The sequence below is a fragment of the Hippoglossus hippoglossus genome, chromosome 18 (assembly GCF_009819705.1).
Source record: "Hippoglossus hippoglossus isolate fHipHip1 chromosome 18, fHipHip1.pri, whole genome shotgun sequence".
Lineage (NCBI taxonomy): Eukaryota > Metazoa > Chordata > Actinopteri > Pleuronectiformes > Pleuronectidae > Hippoglossus > Hippoglossus hippoglossus.
In genome coordinates, this window is record NC_047168.1 from 241960 (window position 1) to 262256 (window position 20297).

The 20297-nt window shown below is 41.9% G+C and overlaps 1 protein-coding gene and 1 long non-coding RNA gene across 3 annotated transcripts in view; one reads left to right on the forward strand and one right to left on the reverse strand.

The window, feature by feature from the left end:
• Nucleotides 1–415: 415 nt before the first annotated feature.
• Nucleotides 416–19940, forward strand: LOC117752107. The gene is made up of 4 exons (XR_004611992.1): nucleotides 416–427; nucleotides 6534–6542; nucleotides 13188–13193; nucleotides 19818–19940. It is a non-coding gene; the product is annotated as an uncharacterized LOC117752107 (long non-coding RNA).
• The window catches only part of acox3 (acyl-CoA oxidase 3, pristanoyl), a 48183-nt gene continuing 43787 nt past the window's right edge, over nucleotides 15902–20297 (reverse strand). For both annotated transcript variants that reach the window (XM_034569265.1, XM_034569264.1), the window contains exon 19: nucleotides 15902–17107. In XM_034569265.1, the coding sequence (XP_034425156.1) occupies nucleotides 16988–17107 (120 nt within the window). In that variant the 3' untranslated portion in view covers nucleotides 15902–16987. The remainder of the gene's footprint in view (nucleotides 17108–20297) is intronic.

Here is a 20297-nt window from a genome sequence, read left to right on the forward strand (position 1 = left end):
AGCACGGAGACAGCCTTGGCAAAAGTCACTAATGACCTTCTAATAGCTTCAGATCAGGGATTTGTGTCTGTCCTCGTTCTGTTAGATCTTAGTGCAGCATTCAACTCAATTGACCATCAAATTTTAGTACAGAGACTAGAACAGTTAATTAGCATTAAAGGAACCGCCCTGAACTGGTTTAAATCATATTTTTCAGATCGATTCCAATTCGTGCAAATTAATGATGAGTCATCTGTGCGCACCAAAGTTAAGCATGGTGTTCCACAGGGCTCTGTGCTTGGCCCAATTGTATCCTCATTATATATGCTTCCACTAGGAAACATTATCAGGACACACTCGGTAAATTTCCACTGCTATGCGGATGACACCCAGTTATACTGGTCAATAAAACCTGAACAGTGTAATCAATTAACTAAACTCCAAGCATGTCTCAAGGACATAAAAACCTGGATGACCCGCAATTTTCTCTTGTTAAACTCAGATAAAACAGAGGTTCTAATACTTGGCCCTAAACACCTTAGAGATACATTATCTAATGATATAGCTGCGCTAGACGACATTGCCCTTGCTTCCAATGAAACAGTCAGGAACTTGGGAGTGATCTTCGATCCTGATTTGTCCTTTAATTCACACTTAAAATAAATCTCTAGGACAGCCTTTTTCCATTTGCGTAATATCTCAAAAATCAGACATGTCCTTTCTCAAAAAGATGCAGAAAAACTAGTCCACGCCTTTGTTACATCCAGACTGGATTATTGTAATTCCTTATTATCAGGCTCCAGCAGTAAGTCGTTAAAGACTCTGCAGCTTGTCCAAAATGCTGCAGCACGTGTCCTGACAAGAACAAAGAAAAGAGACCACATTTCTCCAGTATTAGCTTCGCTACACTGGCTTCTGGTTAAATCTAGAATAGAATTTAAAACTCTCCTCCTCACCTCCAAGGCCCTTAATAATATGTCACCATCATACCTTAAAGAGCTGATAGTACCTTATCAACCCACTAGAGCACTGCGCTCCCAGAATTCAGGCTTACTTGTCGTCCCTAAAGTCTCTAAAAGTAGAGTAGGAGCCAGAGCTTTCAGCTATCAAGCTCCTCTCCTATGGAATCATCTCCCACTCTCAGTTCGGGAGGCAGACACCATCTGTACGTTTAAGAGTAGTTAAAACCTTCCTTTACGGTAAAGCGTACAGTTAGAGCCGGTCCAGGCTTGTCTTGGACCTGCTCTTAGTTATGCTGCTATAGGTCTAGAAGGTCGGGGGACACATGACACACAGAGCTTCTCTTTCCAGCTTCTCCTTCCTCTTCTCAATCCTTATCACATCAAATAATTTCATATCTCATCAATACATGTTACTGACTTGACTTCTTCCCCGGAGTCCCTTTGCCTTATCGTCCACAGATCCAGGGCCGCAGCTGTGGCCACATCGTGGATTATGATCTGTGGATCGCATATCAGAGATCGTAATGGTGGATCCAGTATAGCGGATTCTGTATCGTGCTGGCTGATCGTGATAATAATGGCGGATCCTTTATCGTGTTGGCATCCGATCTTGATGGTGGATCATGATCGTGGTGGCAGCTGACCATAGACTATGATTGCAGCAGGACTGCTCGATATATAGTATTTCTCCTCAGACACTTGACCATTAATGACATTAATCCACCAATTCACTGACCTTCAGTTATACTTCAAAATGTTTACCCTTATCAATGCTGCTAAAACCTTTATCTTGATGTTCTCCTTTACACTTGACATCTATTGCACTTCTGTCCGTCCTGGGAGAGGGATCCCTCACATGTGGCTCTCTCTGAGGTTTCTACCTTCTTTTTACCCTGTTAAAAGGGTTTTAAAGTAGTTTTTCCTGACTCTTGTTGAGGGTTAAGGGCAGAGGATGTCACACCTTGTTAAAGACCTATGAGACAAATTGTGATTTGTGAATATGGGCTATACAAATACAATTTGATTGATTGATTGATTGATATAAAGACCTTCAGTGACTGTATATAAAGACCATCAGTTACTGTATATACAGACGATCAGTGACTGTATATAAAGACCATCAGTGACTGTATATATAGACAACCAACGTCTGTATATATAGACAACCAGTGTCTGTATATAAAGAGGCAACATTGCTTCCTGTCATCAAAAAGTCAAAGACATCTTCCACAACATGAAATGATCATAATCTACAAAGATATTTTACACTGAAGACATATTTGAGGGAATACTACATTTTCTTTTTTATTGTATTAAATTTCCATCATTGCTATCCCCATTATTTCAGATATCATATAATTCAAAATGTTCAGTAACTATAATGACGACAGTTCTGTCTCGTGCAGGGACGTGTGGTGATTTCTATCACGGTGGCTCGACAGCAACAGAAACGTATTAAAGTACAAGCAACCTCAGAGTTGGGGTGTGAGGTTCCTGTGAAGAAGGAAACTGACTCAGAAAACAGAAGTGCACAAACACCTTCCTCTCTCATATTGATAAGAGATGTGTTCCACTGATTCTCTACCTGTCTTGAAGTGTGTTTGAGTGGCGCTGCTGGATGGGACCATGGGGCACTCTTTGCTCGGTGTGCTGTCGTTATTCTGTGAGTACATTAGTAACTTTTATTCTGTGAATGCAAAGTGTTTATTAGATGTTTGTCCAACCACAGCAACAGCCGCTGAAACTGAAATGTCTTTATCTATGTGCAGAGGTAACTAGCCGCATGTATTCTGTTACATGCACTTAAATAACTTTTATTTGAGACTAAATTGTGATTGTTGGAGAACCGTTAGAAAGTGGAAATTATATTTTCTTTACACCCTCCGCTTGTTCCACTTGCCCGGCATCCAGTCTGGGTTGATCTCTCTCCATATCACGAAGGCGTTGTAGGAAGAGACGTCGAGAATGTTGTGAAAGACGACCAGGGGCCAGCGCGCGGTCATCCTCCCGCAGCTGTACGTTCCGATCACCTTGTCTAGGTTGTCCACGCCACCTTTGTTGCGGTTGTAGTCCAGGACGATGACCAGTTTCCCGGACGTTGGCCTCGGCGTGCCGTGTGCTCAGGAGCACCACGTTCCTGTTTTTCTTTGGGATGTAGGACACCAGAGTGGCGGTGGGCGTGAATGCGAACTTGGATGAGAACACCTCTCTTCCCTTGACTGCGAGCAGCCCGGTCGGGAGATCGGGCTTGTTCTTCCGAATCGTGCCGACCACGGTGAGCTTCTTCTCCAGGAGCTTCCGCGCGAGGTGAAGTAATTGTCGCACGTGACGTTACGACCGTGCAGTCCCTCCGTTACATCGAGCACTACCCGCAACCCCTGGTTCCGTTCTGGGCGTCCGCCGCTCGGCTTTCCGGTGTACACTTGCATCTTCCAAGCGTAGCTGGATTTCGCATCGCAGGCCACCCATGACTTGATTTCACCGGCTTGCTGGGCATGTACTGACGGAACGGACACCGGCCTAGGGAGAAAAACAGGAGGAGAAGAGATGAGAGGAGATGAGATGAGGACGAGGACTAGCAGCCGCTATCTACATAACATAACATAACATAACATAACATAACATAACATAACAAAACATAACATAATAATAATAATATAAAACGAAAAAAAAGACTAACCTCTGAACGGAACCAGTTGCTTGTTGTAGAGGCACCTTTCGCAGGCCGCCAATTTGTCCGTGGCTCGTCTCGTGCATCTCGTCTCGCGGTCGTTGAAGCGCAGCAGTCTGGAGTACGTGTGGAAGAGTTTTAGGGGCATCGTGGCACGAAATATCGCCCGGCTGCTCTCGGAGTCCCACAGGCTAGCGGCGGCCTCGCCCCGGGACCTGTACACGCCCGCTAAGATCAGAAGCCCTACGTAGGCGCACAGGTCGGTCTCGTCCATCCCTTTCCATTTGTCGCCATATTTTCGACGACCCTCCCGATTCGTCATCTCCAGGATGATGTTCTCTACCGCGGCCCTCCTCTCGGCCATACGCCCTTGAGGACCATGTTATTTCCCCGTTTCTTGACGGGAAGGTCTCTCTTTCCACGAGTCCGGTGGTGTTGCCGTGGTCTTGTCCTTCTTCTTCTTCTTCAAAGGATGACGAATCTGCAGAAGCATCACCCACTGGGTCGTAGTCTTCGTCATCGTCTTCGTAGTCACCGTCGTCGTCTTCGTCGCCGTCGTCGTCGTCGCCGTCGTCACCGTCCTCTCTGTCTGCTTCTCGGTCTGCTTCTCCATCTCCTTGTCCGTCCGCTTCTCGGTCTGCTTTTCTGTCTGCTTCTCGGTCTGCTTCTCCATCTCCTTGTCCGTCCGCTTCTCGGTCTGGCTCTTTCGCGTCGTCTTCGGGTTCAGAGGATGGTTGCTGGGAGAATAGCTGTTGGAGAACCTGTTCTCTGGTGAAACGCTCCTGACGTGACATCGTGCCATGGTCCGGGAGGGTGGCACACGGAAAATGGCGCGCCGGCTTCTTTGTGAGTCTAATGTACCCCCCTAGATTACAATTGGAATCAGGTGTGGGTCTAAATGACCCCACAACGCACAACAGCGCCCTCTCTGGGGGTCTAAATGACCCCCCAGGAGAATTGGATAATGACAATCCTTGGGTCACCCTAACCCTAACCCTGACCGGCCAGGGCTTGCGGATGATCACACGCACGCACACACACACAGACACACACACTCTGGGTCAATCCGACCCAGGAACAACACGAGGGTTAAATTTATTATTTGATGCCCGACACATGAAAAAAGAGCAATTTTATACCTGATTCATTGATTTATTTGCCAAAAGATAATTTAATATAAGAAAAGTTGATTTAGAAACAAATCAAACATTGTGATGTTCTAATGGGAATTATAGACTTTAAAGTTACAGGCTGTGAATATTGTCCCGATGATTATCAGAGAAACAATCATGTAATCAGCATGAATTCAAATAAATGGATCAAAGACAGTAGATTACTGATATTTTTAACTTCTTTTATTCATTGAGTTATTGATTCTCAAGCCATTTCATACTTTTGAACAATTTCTTTGATGGGTAGTTTTAATACTACTGCTCATACTCACTTTTACAATATAACAGTACTTACTAATAGACTTATTACTAGTCTGTACTGTGTTTGATTATTTACCAGGTTTAATAATGTCTGATGAGATACCAATGTTTCTTTCAGTGCTGAATACACTCCTTTCCTGTGGACACACTGAATGTGAGTCAACTTTTTTCTTTATTGCTATCTATCTTCATTAATATGTATATTTCATCCCATTTTTCTTCGTGTATGTTGTTACTAAGATTTGTGAGTATATGAATAAACTGCAAACTTATAGAACAAAACTCTGGTTGGTATTTCCTCTAACTATGTTCTGTTTGTGCGGGGGGGGGGGGGTAGATGCTGAGCTGACCAAGTAAGCTGTATACCAAGCTGGTATACAAGTAAAGCAGTTCACAATAAATGGGACAGTAGAAACATGAAACTTATTTTCCAAATCGTGTCGACAGCAGGACAAATCCACTTTTCTTCTTCTAAATATATGCGTCGTTCAGCATCAGCAGCAATATTAACCAGTTCTCTCTGTTGGTTTTATATTTGTGTTTGAATGTTCAGTGTCCAACAGAAGCTTTGTCATGCTGCAGCACAACTGGACTCAGATATTCAGCGGTGAGACGATCTCTGTCAGGTGTGAGATCCAGGGAGGAGGAGACACCCAGTGGGAATATGAATGGAGGACAACAAGCTCCCACCAACCAGTCACTGGTACAAACACAGCTCCCACACACAGTGAATACAGGCTGGGCACTGCCTCTGTTTTCCACAGTGGAGAGTACTGGTGTAAGGCCAGAGCGGACTTGTATTCCTTAACAGTGGAGTGACGCCTTCCAGCTGAGAGTAACACGTAAGTCCAATCATCTTTCAATACCTCCTCTGCAACTCAGATCATAAGATATAATGAAACAGATGATGAAATCAGCATCTCAGAGGAAGCCATCTACAACTGCAGAGGAAGGAGAGGAGATACAACTTTCTTCACAGAGGACAGCGACCGAGTCACAATAGAGAACAGAGGTAAGAGTCAGTTTAGAAATCCAAAGACTAGTTACCTCCGCTGTGGAGGTTATATTTTGTCCCTGTACGTTTCTTTCTTTATTTGTTTGTCAGCAGAATTATGCAAAAACTACTGGATGGATTTCCACGAAACTTGGGACAGAACCAATGAAATTTAGATGGAATCCAAACATCCAGACTTTCTTTAACACGATGTAACTTTTACTGAGCAACAGCGCCCTCTGCAGCCACACGTGCTATTTTTTAATAACTTCTGAGTGTTTTTAACTGATCTACAGTTCAGCTTCACTCTTCAACTGGAGCTGATTGTGACAGTTGAAGCTGTGACTCTCAGTCAGTTCTTCTCACAGGAGATGGAACCCACTCACCAGAGTTACAGAGAACAGACGTTCAGGGAGTGAAGGAGGAAACTTTCTCCATATTAAGCCAGAGAATCATTAAATTAATTTGGAAGCTGCTGTTTTAAGGTTAAAAAGTTGCATAGTGTTTTGCTTTAAGATTGTGTGATGCTTTTTTTATTATTTTCTCTGATGAAAAGATGAGAGGACTGGTATCTGGTATAAATACTGGTAATGGTATAAACTAAAATGAAAGAAACCATGGTTGACATAAACTGCAGGCAGCCACCAGGGGGAGATTGTTATAATTTGGCTTCACTTTTGGGGGCAGTCATGTCGATGAAAACAAGCATTTTAGAAGTTATTTGCTTTTCTTGTTTTGAACAGACATGAAAGATATGAAATAAGACTTTTTACACATTGGCATAGTAATGATTTCGGCATAATTTTGACACACCAATAATTAGTCCTACCGGAGACAGATGGACAGTCGCTTCGCAGCTGAGAAAAAATTGCTGTAGTTTCCGTCCTACAGATCCTGCCCCTGACCCTAGCTAGCAGGTCATCAAACTGGCCATTGATCAGCCTCAGGGAGTGCTGGAAATAGCAGTCATTCAGATGCAGCTCCTGAAGAAGATGGTGAAATTCACCAAGCTGTGTGCAACTCTGAATGGTCTTGTGAACCCACACACATTGGCACTGGCTTCTCTGGCGTTTCCACAACGGGTAAAAGGCAGCAACTGTAGTCACGCCATCCGTGGTTGAAAATGAAAAGCAACATTGGGAAGAGAAACCGCCGTTAGATCTTAGTGCCGAATTTTATCCCATAGATCATACGATTGTGTTACAGAGACTGGGACAACATGTAGGGATTAAAAGAACGGCATTAGGCTGGCTTAAATCACATTTATCAGATAGTTATCAATTTGTCAATGTTAACAATGACTCCTCCATGCACACACAAGTTAGTCATGGAGTTCCAAATGGTTCTGTCTTCGGACCAATACTCTTCACCTTATATACAGGTGCATCTCAATAAATTAGAATATCATGGAAAAGTTTGTTTATTTCGATAATTAAATTCAAAAAGTGAAACTCATATATTATATAGATTCATTACACACAGTGTGAAATATTGCAAGCGTTTATTTCTTTTAATTTTGATGATTATGGCTTACAGCTAATGAAAACCCAAAATTCAGTATCTCAGAAAATTTGAATATTGTGAAAAAGTTCAATATTGTAGACTCACGATGTCCCACTCTAATCTGCTAATTAACTCAAAACACCTGCAAAGGTTTCCTGAGCCTTTAAATGGTCTCTAAGGCTGGTTCAGTAGGCTACACAATCATGGGGAAGACTGCTGACTTGACAGTTATCCAGAACACAGTCACTGACCCCCTCCACAAGGAGGGTAAGCCACAAAAGGTCATTGCTAAAGACGCCAGCTGTTCACAGAGTGCTGTATCCAAGCATATTCATAGGAAGTTGAGTGGAAGGAAAAAGTGTGGTAGAAAAAGGTGCACAAGCAACAGGGATAACCGCAGCCTTGAGAGGATTGTGAAGCAACGGCCATTCACAAGGAGTGGACGGAGGCTGGATTCAGTGCATCAAGAGCCACCACGCACAGACGTATCCAGGAAATGGGCTACAACTTTCGCATTTATCGTGTCAAGCCACTCCTTGAACCAGAGACAATGTCAGAAGCGTGTTACCTGGGCTAAGGAGAAAAAGGACTGGACTGTTGCTCAGTGGTCCAAAGTCCTCTTTTCAGATGAAAGTAAATTTTGCATTTCATTTGGAAATCAAGGTCCCAGAGTCTGGAGGAAGAGTGGAGAGTCACAGAATCCAAGTTGCTTGAAGTCCAGTGTGAAGTTTCCACAGTCAGTGATGATTTGGGGAGCCATGTCATCTGCTGGTGTTGGTCCACTGTGTTTTATCAAGTCCAAAGTCAATGCAGCCGTCTACCAGGACATTTTAGAGCACTTCATGCTTCCTTCCGTTGACAAGGTTTATGGAGATGCTGATTTCATTTTCCAGCAGGACTTGGCACCTGCCCACACTGCCAAAAGTACCAATACCTGGTTTAATGACCATGGTATGTTATGGTTTGTTTTTAGTTGGACCCCAAAGCAGAGACTGGAAACCAGATCGGAACTAAGGCAGAGTTTATTTGAACAAAGAAGGCAGAGAAAGGCAGGCTGTGGAGGCAGGGTGCTGGCTGGCTGGAATTATCCACGAGAAGACACGGACACTGAACACCAGGAACGGGAAGGACATGGCACGGGAAAACAAAACGCAGACGAGCAGCAAGGCACACGGGGGTCTGGGAACACAGAGGGAAAAAACATGGATTAGTAGCTTATAAACAAAAGGACTAGAAAACTGAGGGAATAACATGCAGATGCGCTACCGAACAAGACGGAATTATCTGGCAGCGTAGTGGAGTCAAGACCAGGCTGTTATTGAGAGGTGATGAGCTGAATGAGAGCAGGTGTGCCTTGTCAGCAGCAGCGGGGAAGCCAGCCACACCCCCTGCCACACACATGACCTGCAGGGGAAGAACAGAAAGGGGAGGGGGAGAGAGAGAACACCAAAAACAACCAAACACAGAATCATCACAGGTATCACTGTGCTTGATTGGCCAGCAAACTCGCCTGACCTGAACCCCATAGAGAATCTTTGGGGTATTGTCAAGAGGAAGATGAGAGACACCAGACCCAACAATGCAGACGAGCTGAAGGCCGCTATCAAAGCAACCTGGGCTTCCATAACACCTCAGCAGTGCCACAGGCTGATCGCCTCCATGCCACGCCACATTGATGCAGTAATTCATGCAAAAGGAGCCCCGACCAAGTATTGAGTGCATATATATATGAACATACTTTTCAGTAGGCTGACATTTCTGTATTAAAAATCCTTTGTTTTATTGGTCTTATGTAATATTCAAATTTTCTGAGATACTTGAAATATTTCACTCTGTGTGTAATGAATCTATATAATATATGAATTTCACTTTTTGAATTGAATTATCAAAATAAATGAACTTTTCCATGATATTCTAATTTATTGAGATGCACCTGTATGCTCCCTTTATGCCACATCATCAGAAAACACCACGTACACTTCCATTGTTATGCAGATGACACCCAGCTGTACATATTTATGAAGCCTGATGAATCTAATCACTTAGTTCAACTTCAGGAATGCGGATGGCCCAGAACTTTTTACTTCTAAATTCAGACATAACTGAGGTCATTGTAATTGGCCCCAAACTTCTCAGAAAAACACTGTCTGACCAGATAGTCATATTGGATGGTATTAGCTTGGCCCCTAGCTCTAGCTTCGAGGGACCTTGTTTATGAGAATATAGGACGAGATGTTGAATATCCCTTGTACGTTTTAGGTCTTCTGCACAATTTAGGTCATCAACTACCGGTAGATGTTAGCAGATGTTAGTGGCCACCAGATGATGTTAGGGACACAATTGTGCACCTTAGCGCCATCAAGTGTTTTGGGCTTGTAATCAAAGATACAGGCCAACCTTGAGGGTACGAGTCTAAATGTAAATCTGACTGGCTACTGGTTTGTATGGCAGTACTATGAAAGCCATGTCTCAGTATATCAGACATCATTACCTCTATGCCTTTTTAAACTAAACACTTTCCCTTTTTTGAAGACAGGACAAGATGGAGAATACGTAATGGTCATTCTGCCACACTAATTAATGCCTGCCGCCAGTTTATGTAATCGGATGTTAGTGACCATCAGCGGATGTTAGGGACATATCTTCAGTTGTTTACCTTAGTGTCATCAGGTGTTTCTGCCTTTTAATCTCAAAACACCCTCTTCTAAGGCAGGCCCACCACAGGTTGAACAGACCTGGGTGCATATCCCTAGCATTTTGGGGCCCATTTGAGATATTTCTTCTCGATCCAGAGCCATTGGCTGTGGCTGCGGCTGTATTGGTCTGGCGCAGGACTTGTCCATGGATCCCCAGATCTTTTAGCAACCTAATGGTGGATGTTGCAAAGAAACCCCTGCAGCCAACCTCCACAGGGCAAGCTATTGCTTTCCAACCTCATTGCTCTGCCTCAAATGCCATGCAAGGCATTTGAGTACCTGATGTCTGTGTCTCTGATACCTGTGTCTCCATGTATACCTACCTTGGGAGAGACGTATTTTACAACCAGTGAGGATGTGCCTGAGGGTAGTTGGAGTTGAGCATAGTGGGCAGGATGGATCTTCGTTCAGCCACTGCTATAGGTTGCTCTAAGCAGAAAGCTAATCCTGCTTGCTTCCATTCCCCACAGGTCCTTCCAGCTGATCTTTCTTTTCTCTATACTTTCCCATTTCTTCCACTGCCCCTGTCTGGCTTGAGTGACAGCCTTCACACATCTTGCTGCCTCTTCCTGACGCCGGATTTCAGGGCTACCAATTTTCAGCACTCTGAAGGAGTTGCTTTGTTCCACAGGGGTTTACTCTGACCTAGACCCAAACCTCTTCTCTGTTGAATGTGGCCCACAATGTCAGCGTGCTGGAGTGCTGCTTTTGCTTGTTGAGTTACATCTTTTGGTGTCCCTTTCCGTCCTGTTGTCAATGATGGTCCAAATGCCCATATAGATTTGTTTCGGGACTCTGAGAGGTGTATTTGTGTATTTAAGCTCTTCTACGAGATTTGAGATAGGCAGCTTGAGAACGCCGTGTCCATACAGGCCGATTTTGCTCAAAAATCTTGTGACTCCTAACGACTTTTTCACATAGGAGTTGATCGTTCTCTCCATGTTCTCAACTTTTGTGATAGGAACGTCAACTACTGTAAGTGGCCAAATCAGTCAGGGTAAAAGACCAGATTGTAAGCACCAGAGCTTTAGCTTGCCAGGAAGCATGGACTGGTCAATGTTCTTAAGACCTCTGTTGACATCCTGCTTCAGTTGCTGAACCTGCTCGCAGTCATTGAGGCTTGCATCTTAGCCTCGTCCAAGGCTTTTTATTGGTTTCTCAGACAGTGTTGGAATGGCATTAATGTAAAACCTATGGTCTGATCTCTTACCTTTGCTTATTGAGAAGACCCCCCAACTTTTGTTGCTCGCTACCTACAACCCATTTTGAAGCTCTAATAATCATCTCCATCGCCATAGTGAACACTAGTGGGGAGATAATAATAATAATGATAAGAAGAATAAGAATAAGAATAAGAATACAAATATTTTGTATTTATTTGCATCGCCACAGATTTATTTGCATCGCACTTATCTAAGCTATTATCTAGATAGTGCAGCCAGCCATGATGCCCACTTCGAGATGCTGCCATATGGTGGTAAAATCTGGTGTTGTGAAGCGGAATTGCCGATCTTCAAAGTAGGCTTTAATCAAATTTATCTTGGGCTCTGGTACTTTGAAGAAGTCGAATGCAGCCCAAGGGACACTATGTGGTACTGACCCAAATCCATTAGGGAGTTCAAGGAAGATGACATGTAGATCTCTCTTCTTACTCTTGGCTGATTGGATTTGGTTCCAGATCATGCTAGTGTGTTCTAAACATCCAGAGAAACCTGGAATTCCAGCTTTTTGGACCGTATCCACCAGCTTGTTTTTCACCAGATAACTTGTCAGCTTTTGGGCTATGACGCGAAAGAAGATCTTGCCTTCTACATTGAGGAGACTGATGGGTAGAAATTGGCTAATGTTTCAGGATTCCTCCTCTTTTGGTATCAGTACTCCTCCAGCTCTGCGCCAAGCTTTGGGTATTGTTTGCTTCCCCCATGCCACTCTCATTAATTGGTTTCATTAATAATTAATTGGAGACATGTTTGACCAGGACATGTCATTTGACCCACATCAAAACAAGTCTCTAGGACAGCTTTCTTCCACCTGTGAAATATTATGAAAATTAGAAACATCCTGTCTCAGAAGGATGCTGAGAAACTAGTCCATGCATTTGTTACCTCTAGACTGGATTACTGTAACTCTATATTGAGGATGTCCCAGTAAGTCTCTGATACACCTCCAGTTGGTCTAAAATGCTGCAGCACGAGTGCTGACAGGAACTATAGAAGGAGAGATCATATTACTCCTGTCTTAGCTTCTCTGCATTGGCTCCCTGTAAAATTCAGAATAGAATTCGAGATCATGCTCCTCACATACAAAGCCCTTAACAATGAAGCCCCTTCATATATCAAAGAGCTATACAAATATTGTTCAAATAGATCATTTTGCTCCCAAAACACAGGCTCTCTTGAGGTTCCTAGAGTCTGTTAAGACCAGAATGGGAGGTGGAGGTTTCAGCTACCAGGTTCCTCTCCTGTGGAACAAACCATAACCCTAACCCCCCCACTATGGGTCTAGGAGGCAGACACCATCTATACATTTAAGGTTAAACTAAAATGATCCTTTTTGATAAAGCCTATAGTTAGGGCAGGATCAGGTGAGTCCTGAACTATCCCTTAGTTATGCTGCTATAGGTCTGACTGCTGGGGGAACTCCCATCATGCTCTGACCAATTCTCCCCTTCTTTCTGTCTCTCTCTGCCCCCACATTTATTTTTTTTTACTACATGTGTTCTGGCTATCGTTCCTCCTTTGCATATTAAGGCCAGTCAGACACCATATGAGACTTCCAACAGGCACATATTTATCATTTTCTTACCATGAGTTGAACTGATGCAGGTCCCGTTGCACAGATGAGGTGGATAAATGTTTGCGTATAGTCTGAATGTGTGTATATGAGGTGGCCTTACGTTTAGTTCCAATCAAATGTAGCTTAATGTACAGTCAGTAAATTATGTAAAAGTTCAAAGTAGCAAAGTAATATACGGTAATTAAAGATAATCAACAAACTTAGGAGCATGCGGTTGAAAGACTGTTGCTATGCGGCGTCTTTTTCCCTTGTCGCACACCTGGTTCCATTAACCTTTCTTTCTCTCTCTCTGCAGATATCTCTGACTCCAGAGCTGCAGGATTCAGACACCAACTATTATTATTATTATTATATGAATTGATGCTGCTATTGTTAATAACATCTTTACATCCATAATTATCACTATTATTGTATTCATTATAACAACTAGTCAGAGCTGAAACCTGACGGTACACAACTGTTCCTGGTCTCCCTCTCCTCTCTCCCCCTCTCCTCCCCCTCCCCCTATCTCTCTCTTTTCTCTCCCCTCTCCTCCCCATTTTCCTCTGCTCACCCCAACCGGTCGAGGCGATGGCCACCCACATTGAGTCTGGTTCTGTTGGGGTTTCTTCCTGTTGAAGTGCTGCTCATTGTGCAAACTATTGGGGTTCTCTATAATTGCACAGTGCAGATGATGCCGATGTGTTGTTGCTCCTAGCACTTGATGTAGATGACTTGCTGCCTGTTTTTCACTGTAGTGTTCTCATGCAGTGTGTCGTAACTCTGACTAAACACCAAGGTAAACCAGAGCTAATGAAGACAGACTCGTAGTAAGGTTGACCATTTACTTGTAGACTTCCTCATTAGCATGCTGTGATGAAAACTGTAAATAAACAATACAAAATATTCAGCGTCTGTTAGATATTACATTGTACATAGTTGTAAATATACATTGCTGCTTTGCACTGCAGGTGGCAGTTACAATAGCTGCTAGCGTGGCTGGTAGCTGGTACACATTGGTAAATAAACAGTTTTTAAGTAACTTATCAAAAATCATTTTAACTAAATATTGGTTAATATATCATCTTTAACATGTCTAACAAAAAATAAATATACTTCCAGCATTGGCTCTATGATGCTTTCGGATTGGATACAAGTGGATTATTTCTCAGAACATACACAACATGTCTGTCTGGTTTTTAATGCACAACCAGGAAGCCCTAAACAGGAAGTTGTTAAACGGGGGTTGCTTAAACCATGACGTAAATGGACAAATTATATTACTTTTAAAGTTATTATTCATCTTTCATTTGTAACTAAAAATAGGCACCAACAAATAATTTAAAGAAAAATTAATGCCTTAAGGGCAACACATCATGAGTGCGTGTCTGTGGTGTTTTGTCAAAAATTCTATATTTTCTTGTGAAACATTATCCAATCTGCACCAAACTTCACGTTTGATAAAAATCCCGGCTTGAACACATCTACATGCCAATATTCAGTCATACTCATAGCGGCCCCACTAGCAACAAGAAATAACATGTTTTATACTGTGATGTACTCCTAACAAGTTGACCACATCCAATTGAAATTTGTTCAGAAGACTGTTTAGACATGGTAGATGATAGGTTATGAATGTTTTGCGTTTTTGTTGAAGGCTGTTGCCATGGCAATGCACTGATAGATGTTTAGTTTTTACAATTTATCACATTTTCGGGCGGCTAAACATGCTCGAATACTAATGAAACTCACGTTGGAAATGATAAACATTTACTTCCAATATGGGTTTTGTATATGAGTGTGGGAAAATGGCTCGATAGCACCCCCAACAAAATCCATTTCACATTTTACCAACATGTATGAAAATCGGTAGGTATATGTACCATGTCTAGACTTACAAGAAAGCCTCTCGGACCTGTACCCTAAATTGAACAGGAAGTTGGTGATGTTGATTGTCGTGTACAATATTTGCTTGGTTTTTGCTATTGGCAGGCATTCAATTTTGGTTAGTGGAAACCGGATATAGTGATCAACCGTTTATATGGACCAAAGAGCTTGGGACAGAATCGTTCTTCTACAAATGTGTAACCAAGTACTCCACTTACACTGTTCATGTTGGGTCTTTTCATCCACATTTTTTACCAGTTCTGTCAGTAATTTAGTGCTCCTCTCTGTCTCTATCGTTCGCGCTGCACACTGCCAACGGAATTGAGCCAAACCAACGAATGCCCAGCTATGAAGAAAGATTTTACTCGTTTAAGAAAAGTATCGATCATTATGTGATGATCAGTGTGAATTTGTGTGTGTGTCAGAGAGAGAGAGACAGAGGGAGAGGTGAGAAGCAGAAGTCAGTGTGTGTGTGTGTGTGCGTACACATGTGCCGTTACCTTTCCTTTAAGTTCCAAGAGTTTCATACAGAAGCCACGCAATTCGGTTATTGTAATCGATCGCTTATAGTGAACAATTTGGCCCAGGAGAAACATGGTCACTTTAAGTGGTTTCCACTGTATAATCAAATAAGTTATTATTTGACTTCCATATCCCATCTTCTAACATGGATGGGGCAAAGTTTCTGATCTGTACTGCAGCCAGCCACCAGGGGGTGATTGAGACGCTTTGGCTGAACTTTTGGGAGCCGTCCAGTTGTACATCTAAATATACAGTATATGGGTGAAACAAATAAAACACCTAATAATTTATTTTGTGTGGGATCACTGCTGAATTTGCAAGCTGATAAAAGGTGAGGATTATTTTAACAAGTTGTTCTGGCTCAAACCTGGAAAACCAACCATAAGTAGCAAAATCACAACCATCTGAGAAGAGAAACAGCTTGAGCCATCACATTAGAGAGGTTAGAGATATGTATTCAATAATCTATGGGCCTTAAAGGATTTTATAAAAATTTTAATAACAGATTACTTCACACATGATTCAGATCACATGAAATACATGACACTTACATTTCTATTCAGACATCATTCAGATTTATATGGTTCAAAAAGCGATATAAGATTTGAGCTTGAGAAATAATGTTCTGGAATATAAGTTTGATAGTATACTTGTGTAATGTCTGAATACAAATTTAACACACAACATAGCGACTGTAGATAATAAAAATATTTTCTTTAAACATGTTTGTCCATATTTAATGAGACATTAAGTTCCAAAACACTGAAGTAATGTCACACAAACCAGTATTTACAGCCACTAATATTTGAGGATGTGTAATTTCCACAGGACACACTGGGAACTTTAAGGGCACTTGCAGTGATACTTGGAAAGGCCACAAAGACTACATAATCAGAGACTGAATTCCAGTGACACATAGAGTTTAAATCTACAAGTTTCTTTCTTATATATGACTTTTAATTCATTTAATTCCAATAATTATTATACATAAATGCAGTAAAACATTAAATCAGTCCATCCCCTTTGTAGTCTAAAATCATCAATATTTACTGTAAGGGTTATGGTATGTTTATCAATGAGAGGAAAAAAAGTTATTTGAGGATATACCAGAAATCTGAGTGGGTGTTCCACCGTGCATGTTTGATGAGCAAATAGGAACAATTCAGGTTCAGTGAATACTATCAGAATTGTACAATCACATCGGTTCATTATTTTTGTGACAATTAATTTAGTTGCTGATACATTTTCAAATAGTTGTGTAGTTAATGAATTGACTACTTGTTTCAGCTATAATGAACAATGTTGACAATTGCAAAAAAGTTTCTTAGCAACTCATTAGCACTTTTGGACTAGCTAATTAAATAAACATGCTAAGAGGCTTGATCAATTAAATCACAAATTTCCTTTACCAACATATTAACCACTAGGTAGGGTATTCGGCATGTAAGATTTGTAGCGCTTACAATAATGATCATTTTGTGACTTCAATCACAGGTGTGTGGTCACAATGCAAAGTTTTACACTCGTAGACCATACAGACACTTCTCCTGCAGCATGTTTGGCTTCTAGAGTTTTGGACGCAGAGATCCAACCACAGGTTTGTCTGAGCAGAACTCTTTCCACCAGGAAGGACGGTCCAGCACCTGGCTGCCCTGCAACACTGTTGACCATAGGTTTTTGTAAAGCTGTGTGGAAGAGAAAGAAGTAGATGAGTCCGAGTAGTTTTTATGCTCTCTTTGTTGAAAAAGGTCTAAATGCCTCAACCCAACTTGTTTCTTTCACAGACACTGAAATAAAGTGCTGAACTGTCTACATTTCTTCTGGCAGATAGATACACTCTACACTCAAAAAAAGTGATGATTGGTTTTTTTTTCCACTTTATATTATTTTTTAGATCAAGTTAACATAAAGTTAAAATTATAAAAGTTATGAGGTTAACATTTTTTTTTTTCTGTCAGTTAGGCTTGAGATACTTCTGGTATTCTGAAGGTGGCAGTGATGCAACCCCAGCTGCCATAAAACCCAAAAGAAGAAGAAAACTGCACGTGCGCAAGGGGCGCATGAAGAGAAACAACCCCCTGCTTTAAAAATGGGTTAGTGGGGACTTGCTGCTTCAGGTATTAGTGAAACTAAACAAAGACTCAGGAGGTCCGTAAATTTGCAGGACTGTTTGATGCCCAAACACTGCACAATGATTTAAACTACCATGAGACAGGACTTACAACTTTGAAAAACTAATAAACTGGAAGCCACTGTTATATTTGTTGTTGCAGTGACGGCTAGTGTGCTACCAATGCAGCACCTTGGCAGAAGTTGTCACATTTCACTCTGGTAAATCTTCCATTATCAGTGATCTGTGAATTGCACCCTCATGTGTCTGGCTACGTACTGCAGGCTATTATGGCAGCTGTAATTAAACCTCTGCTTATCTTCCATTATGCTACAAAGTGTTTATTCTAATCAATGCTGCAAATACCCTTATCTTTCTGTTGTATATATTACAACAAACAAAAACAACAACAAAAACATTAAACAAAGACATATCAGGCAAGACCCAAAATAAAAAAGTGAATTGAATATTGCACTTGCCCTAAGACACTTAAAATGATAAAATACTAAAAGGATATAGCCAAATGAGAAATAGAAAGTGGGATTAAAACTTAAAAACGAAAGTGTTAAATGTGCTAGTCAAGTGCAAGGGTTCTAAGTAGGGCTGTCAAAATTAACTTGAGTTAATTTTTTTAACGCATAAACGCATGCGCAGAATGACCCGCTCCATGTACCCATACCCGTCCCCACTCATTCACTCAGAGCGACACACGCAGTGAGATCATAGCTCGTTCACATTAAGCAGGCGGTCAGTGACTTTGTAGAAGAACAGTGAAAAACAGAGTTTCTCTGGTCTCAGCTGCTCAGTGATCAGCTGCGTCATGATCAGAGCAGAAGCTGCAGTTGGTTTGTACCGAGCTGGAGTTTCTGTGTCCTCCTCCACTCTGCTCTCACTTTAACTAATAAACACTCATCACTAGTTATCAGGACCTGATCAGCACATGAAGTAACTTAGTGTTTGTTTGATTCGCTCCAGAGTTTATGAGACTGAATATAAACATCATGAAAAATGACTCGTCAACATTTTGTGCTCAGTACAACACGAGACGTGGCGCTCACAGTCAGGACTCAGTGTTAAAGTGAGTGGAGCGACACGCAGACATGATCCGACTCCATCAATTCATAACCAAACACATGACCGTACGTTTGTCCCCTAAATCATCCCAAGAAAAAATGAACTATGAACGTGAACTAGTTCATCTTCATCTGCATGAACTGAACTTGGAAATCGTTCTTTTTAGGTGTGAACTGGCTCACCACTGCTTCTACAGATGGCCTCAGATTCAGATTTCACATTCACATTTAATTGTGTAAAGGTTTGGTTGTTTGTTTGATTTAAAAAAGAAAAGAAAAAAGTTTTATTCAACCATCCTATATTTGCTAAAAAAACCAAGAGCAAAGGCTAAGTTGCCCCAATTCTTCTCTAAAGGAGTCAATCTCATCCATGTATATTGCAGGCAGGGCAGTCATACCGGTGTAACAAGCTGAAAATTACTGTATCATCAGAAAATTTGATAATGTGATTATTTGGCCGGCTGCTCCTACATTTGTTAGTATACAGTGTGTATGGGAAAGGAGAGCTCACGCAGCCTTGTGGTACACCTGTGCTACAGTATTTGACGCTGGAAAGTGAGCTATTTACCTTCACCTGCTGGGATCTGTTGGTTAAGAAAAGAATAAAACCATTTAAAAATGAAATGATTAAGTTGCATGTTGTTTAACATCTGGACCAGCAGGTAAGGTTGGATAGTGTTAAAAGCTGAAGAAAAGTCTACAAATAGGACCCGAGCGTCTTGGGGTTCTCTAAATGTTTAGTGATTAGATGCGTCACACTTGCGACTGCATCCTCCGTGCTCCGTCCCTGCCTGTAGGCAAATTGGAGGGGGTCTAAACTCGAAACAACATCCCCCTTGAGCATATTCACAATGATCTTTTCAAAACACTTCATAACCACAGATGCAAGAGCTACTAGTCTAAAGTCATTGTTAGTAGCCGGACATGATGTTTTTGGCACTGGAGTGATAATAGATTACTTCCAGAGCTCAGGGACAGTGTGGCTGTTCAGGGACTGTTGGAAGATAGGAACCCAACCAGCAGTTAGTTCTAATGCAAAGCTCTTCAGGAGGATTGCAGGCATGCCATCAGGACCTGTAGATTTCTTATTACACACTCTGCTAAAGACACATTGTACCTGCTGTGGTTCAATTATCCGACAGTGGGAAGCGTAATAGGCGGTTATAGCGTCTAAGGCCACAGAGACTGGAACAACATGTACGGATTAGGAAGTCATACTTATCAGATAGATTCCAATTTGTTAATGTTAACAATGACTCCTCCATGCAAACAAAAGTTAGTCATCGAGTTCCACAAGGTTCTGTCCTTGGACCGATACTTTTCACTTTATATATGCTTCTTCTAGGCAACATCATCCGAAAGCACCAAATACACTTCCATTTTTACGCAGATGACACCCGGCTGTACTTATCTATGAAGCCTGATTAATCTAATCACTTTGTTAAACTTCAGGAATGTCTCAAGAACATCAAGGCCTGGATGACCCAGAACTTTTTTTTTACTTCTTTTTACTTCTAATACAGACAAATCTGATCAGTGCCCTTAACACCTCAAAGAAACATGTCTGACCAGATGTCACCTTGTATGGTATTAGCTTGGCTGCCAGCTCTACTGTGAGGAACCTTGGAGATATGTTTGACAAGGACATGTCATTTGACCCACACATAAAACAGATCTGTAGGACAGCCTTCT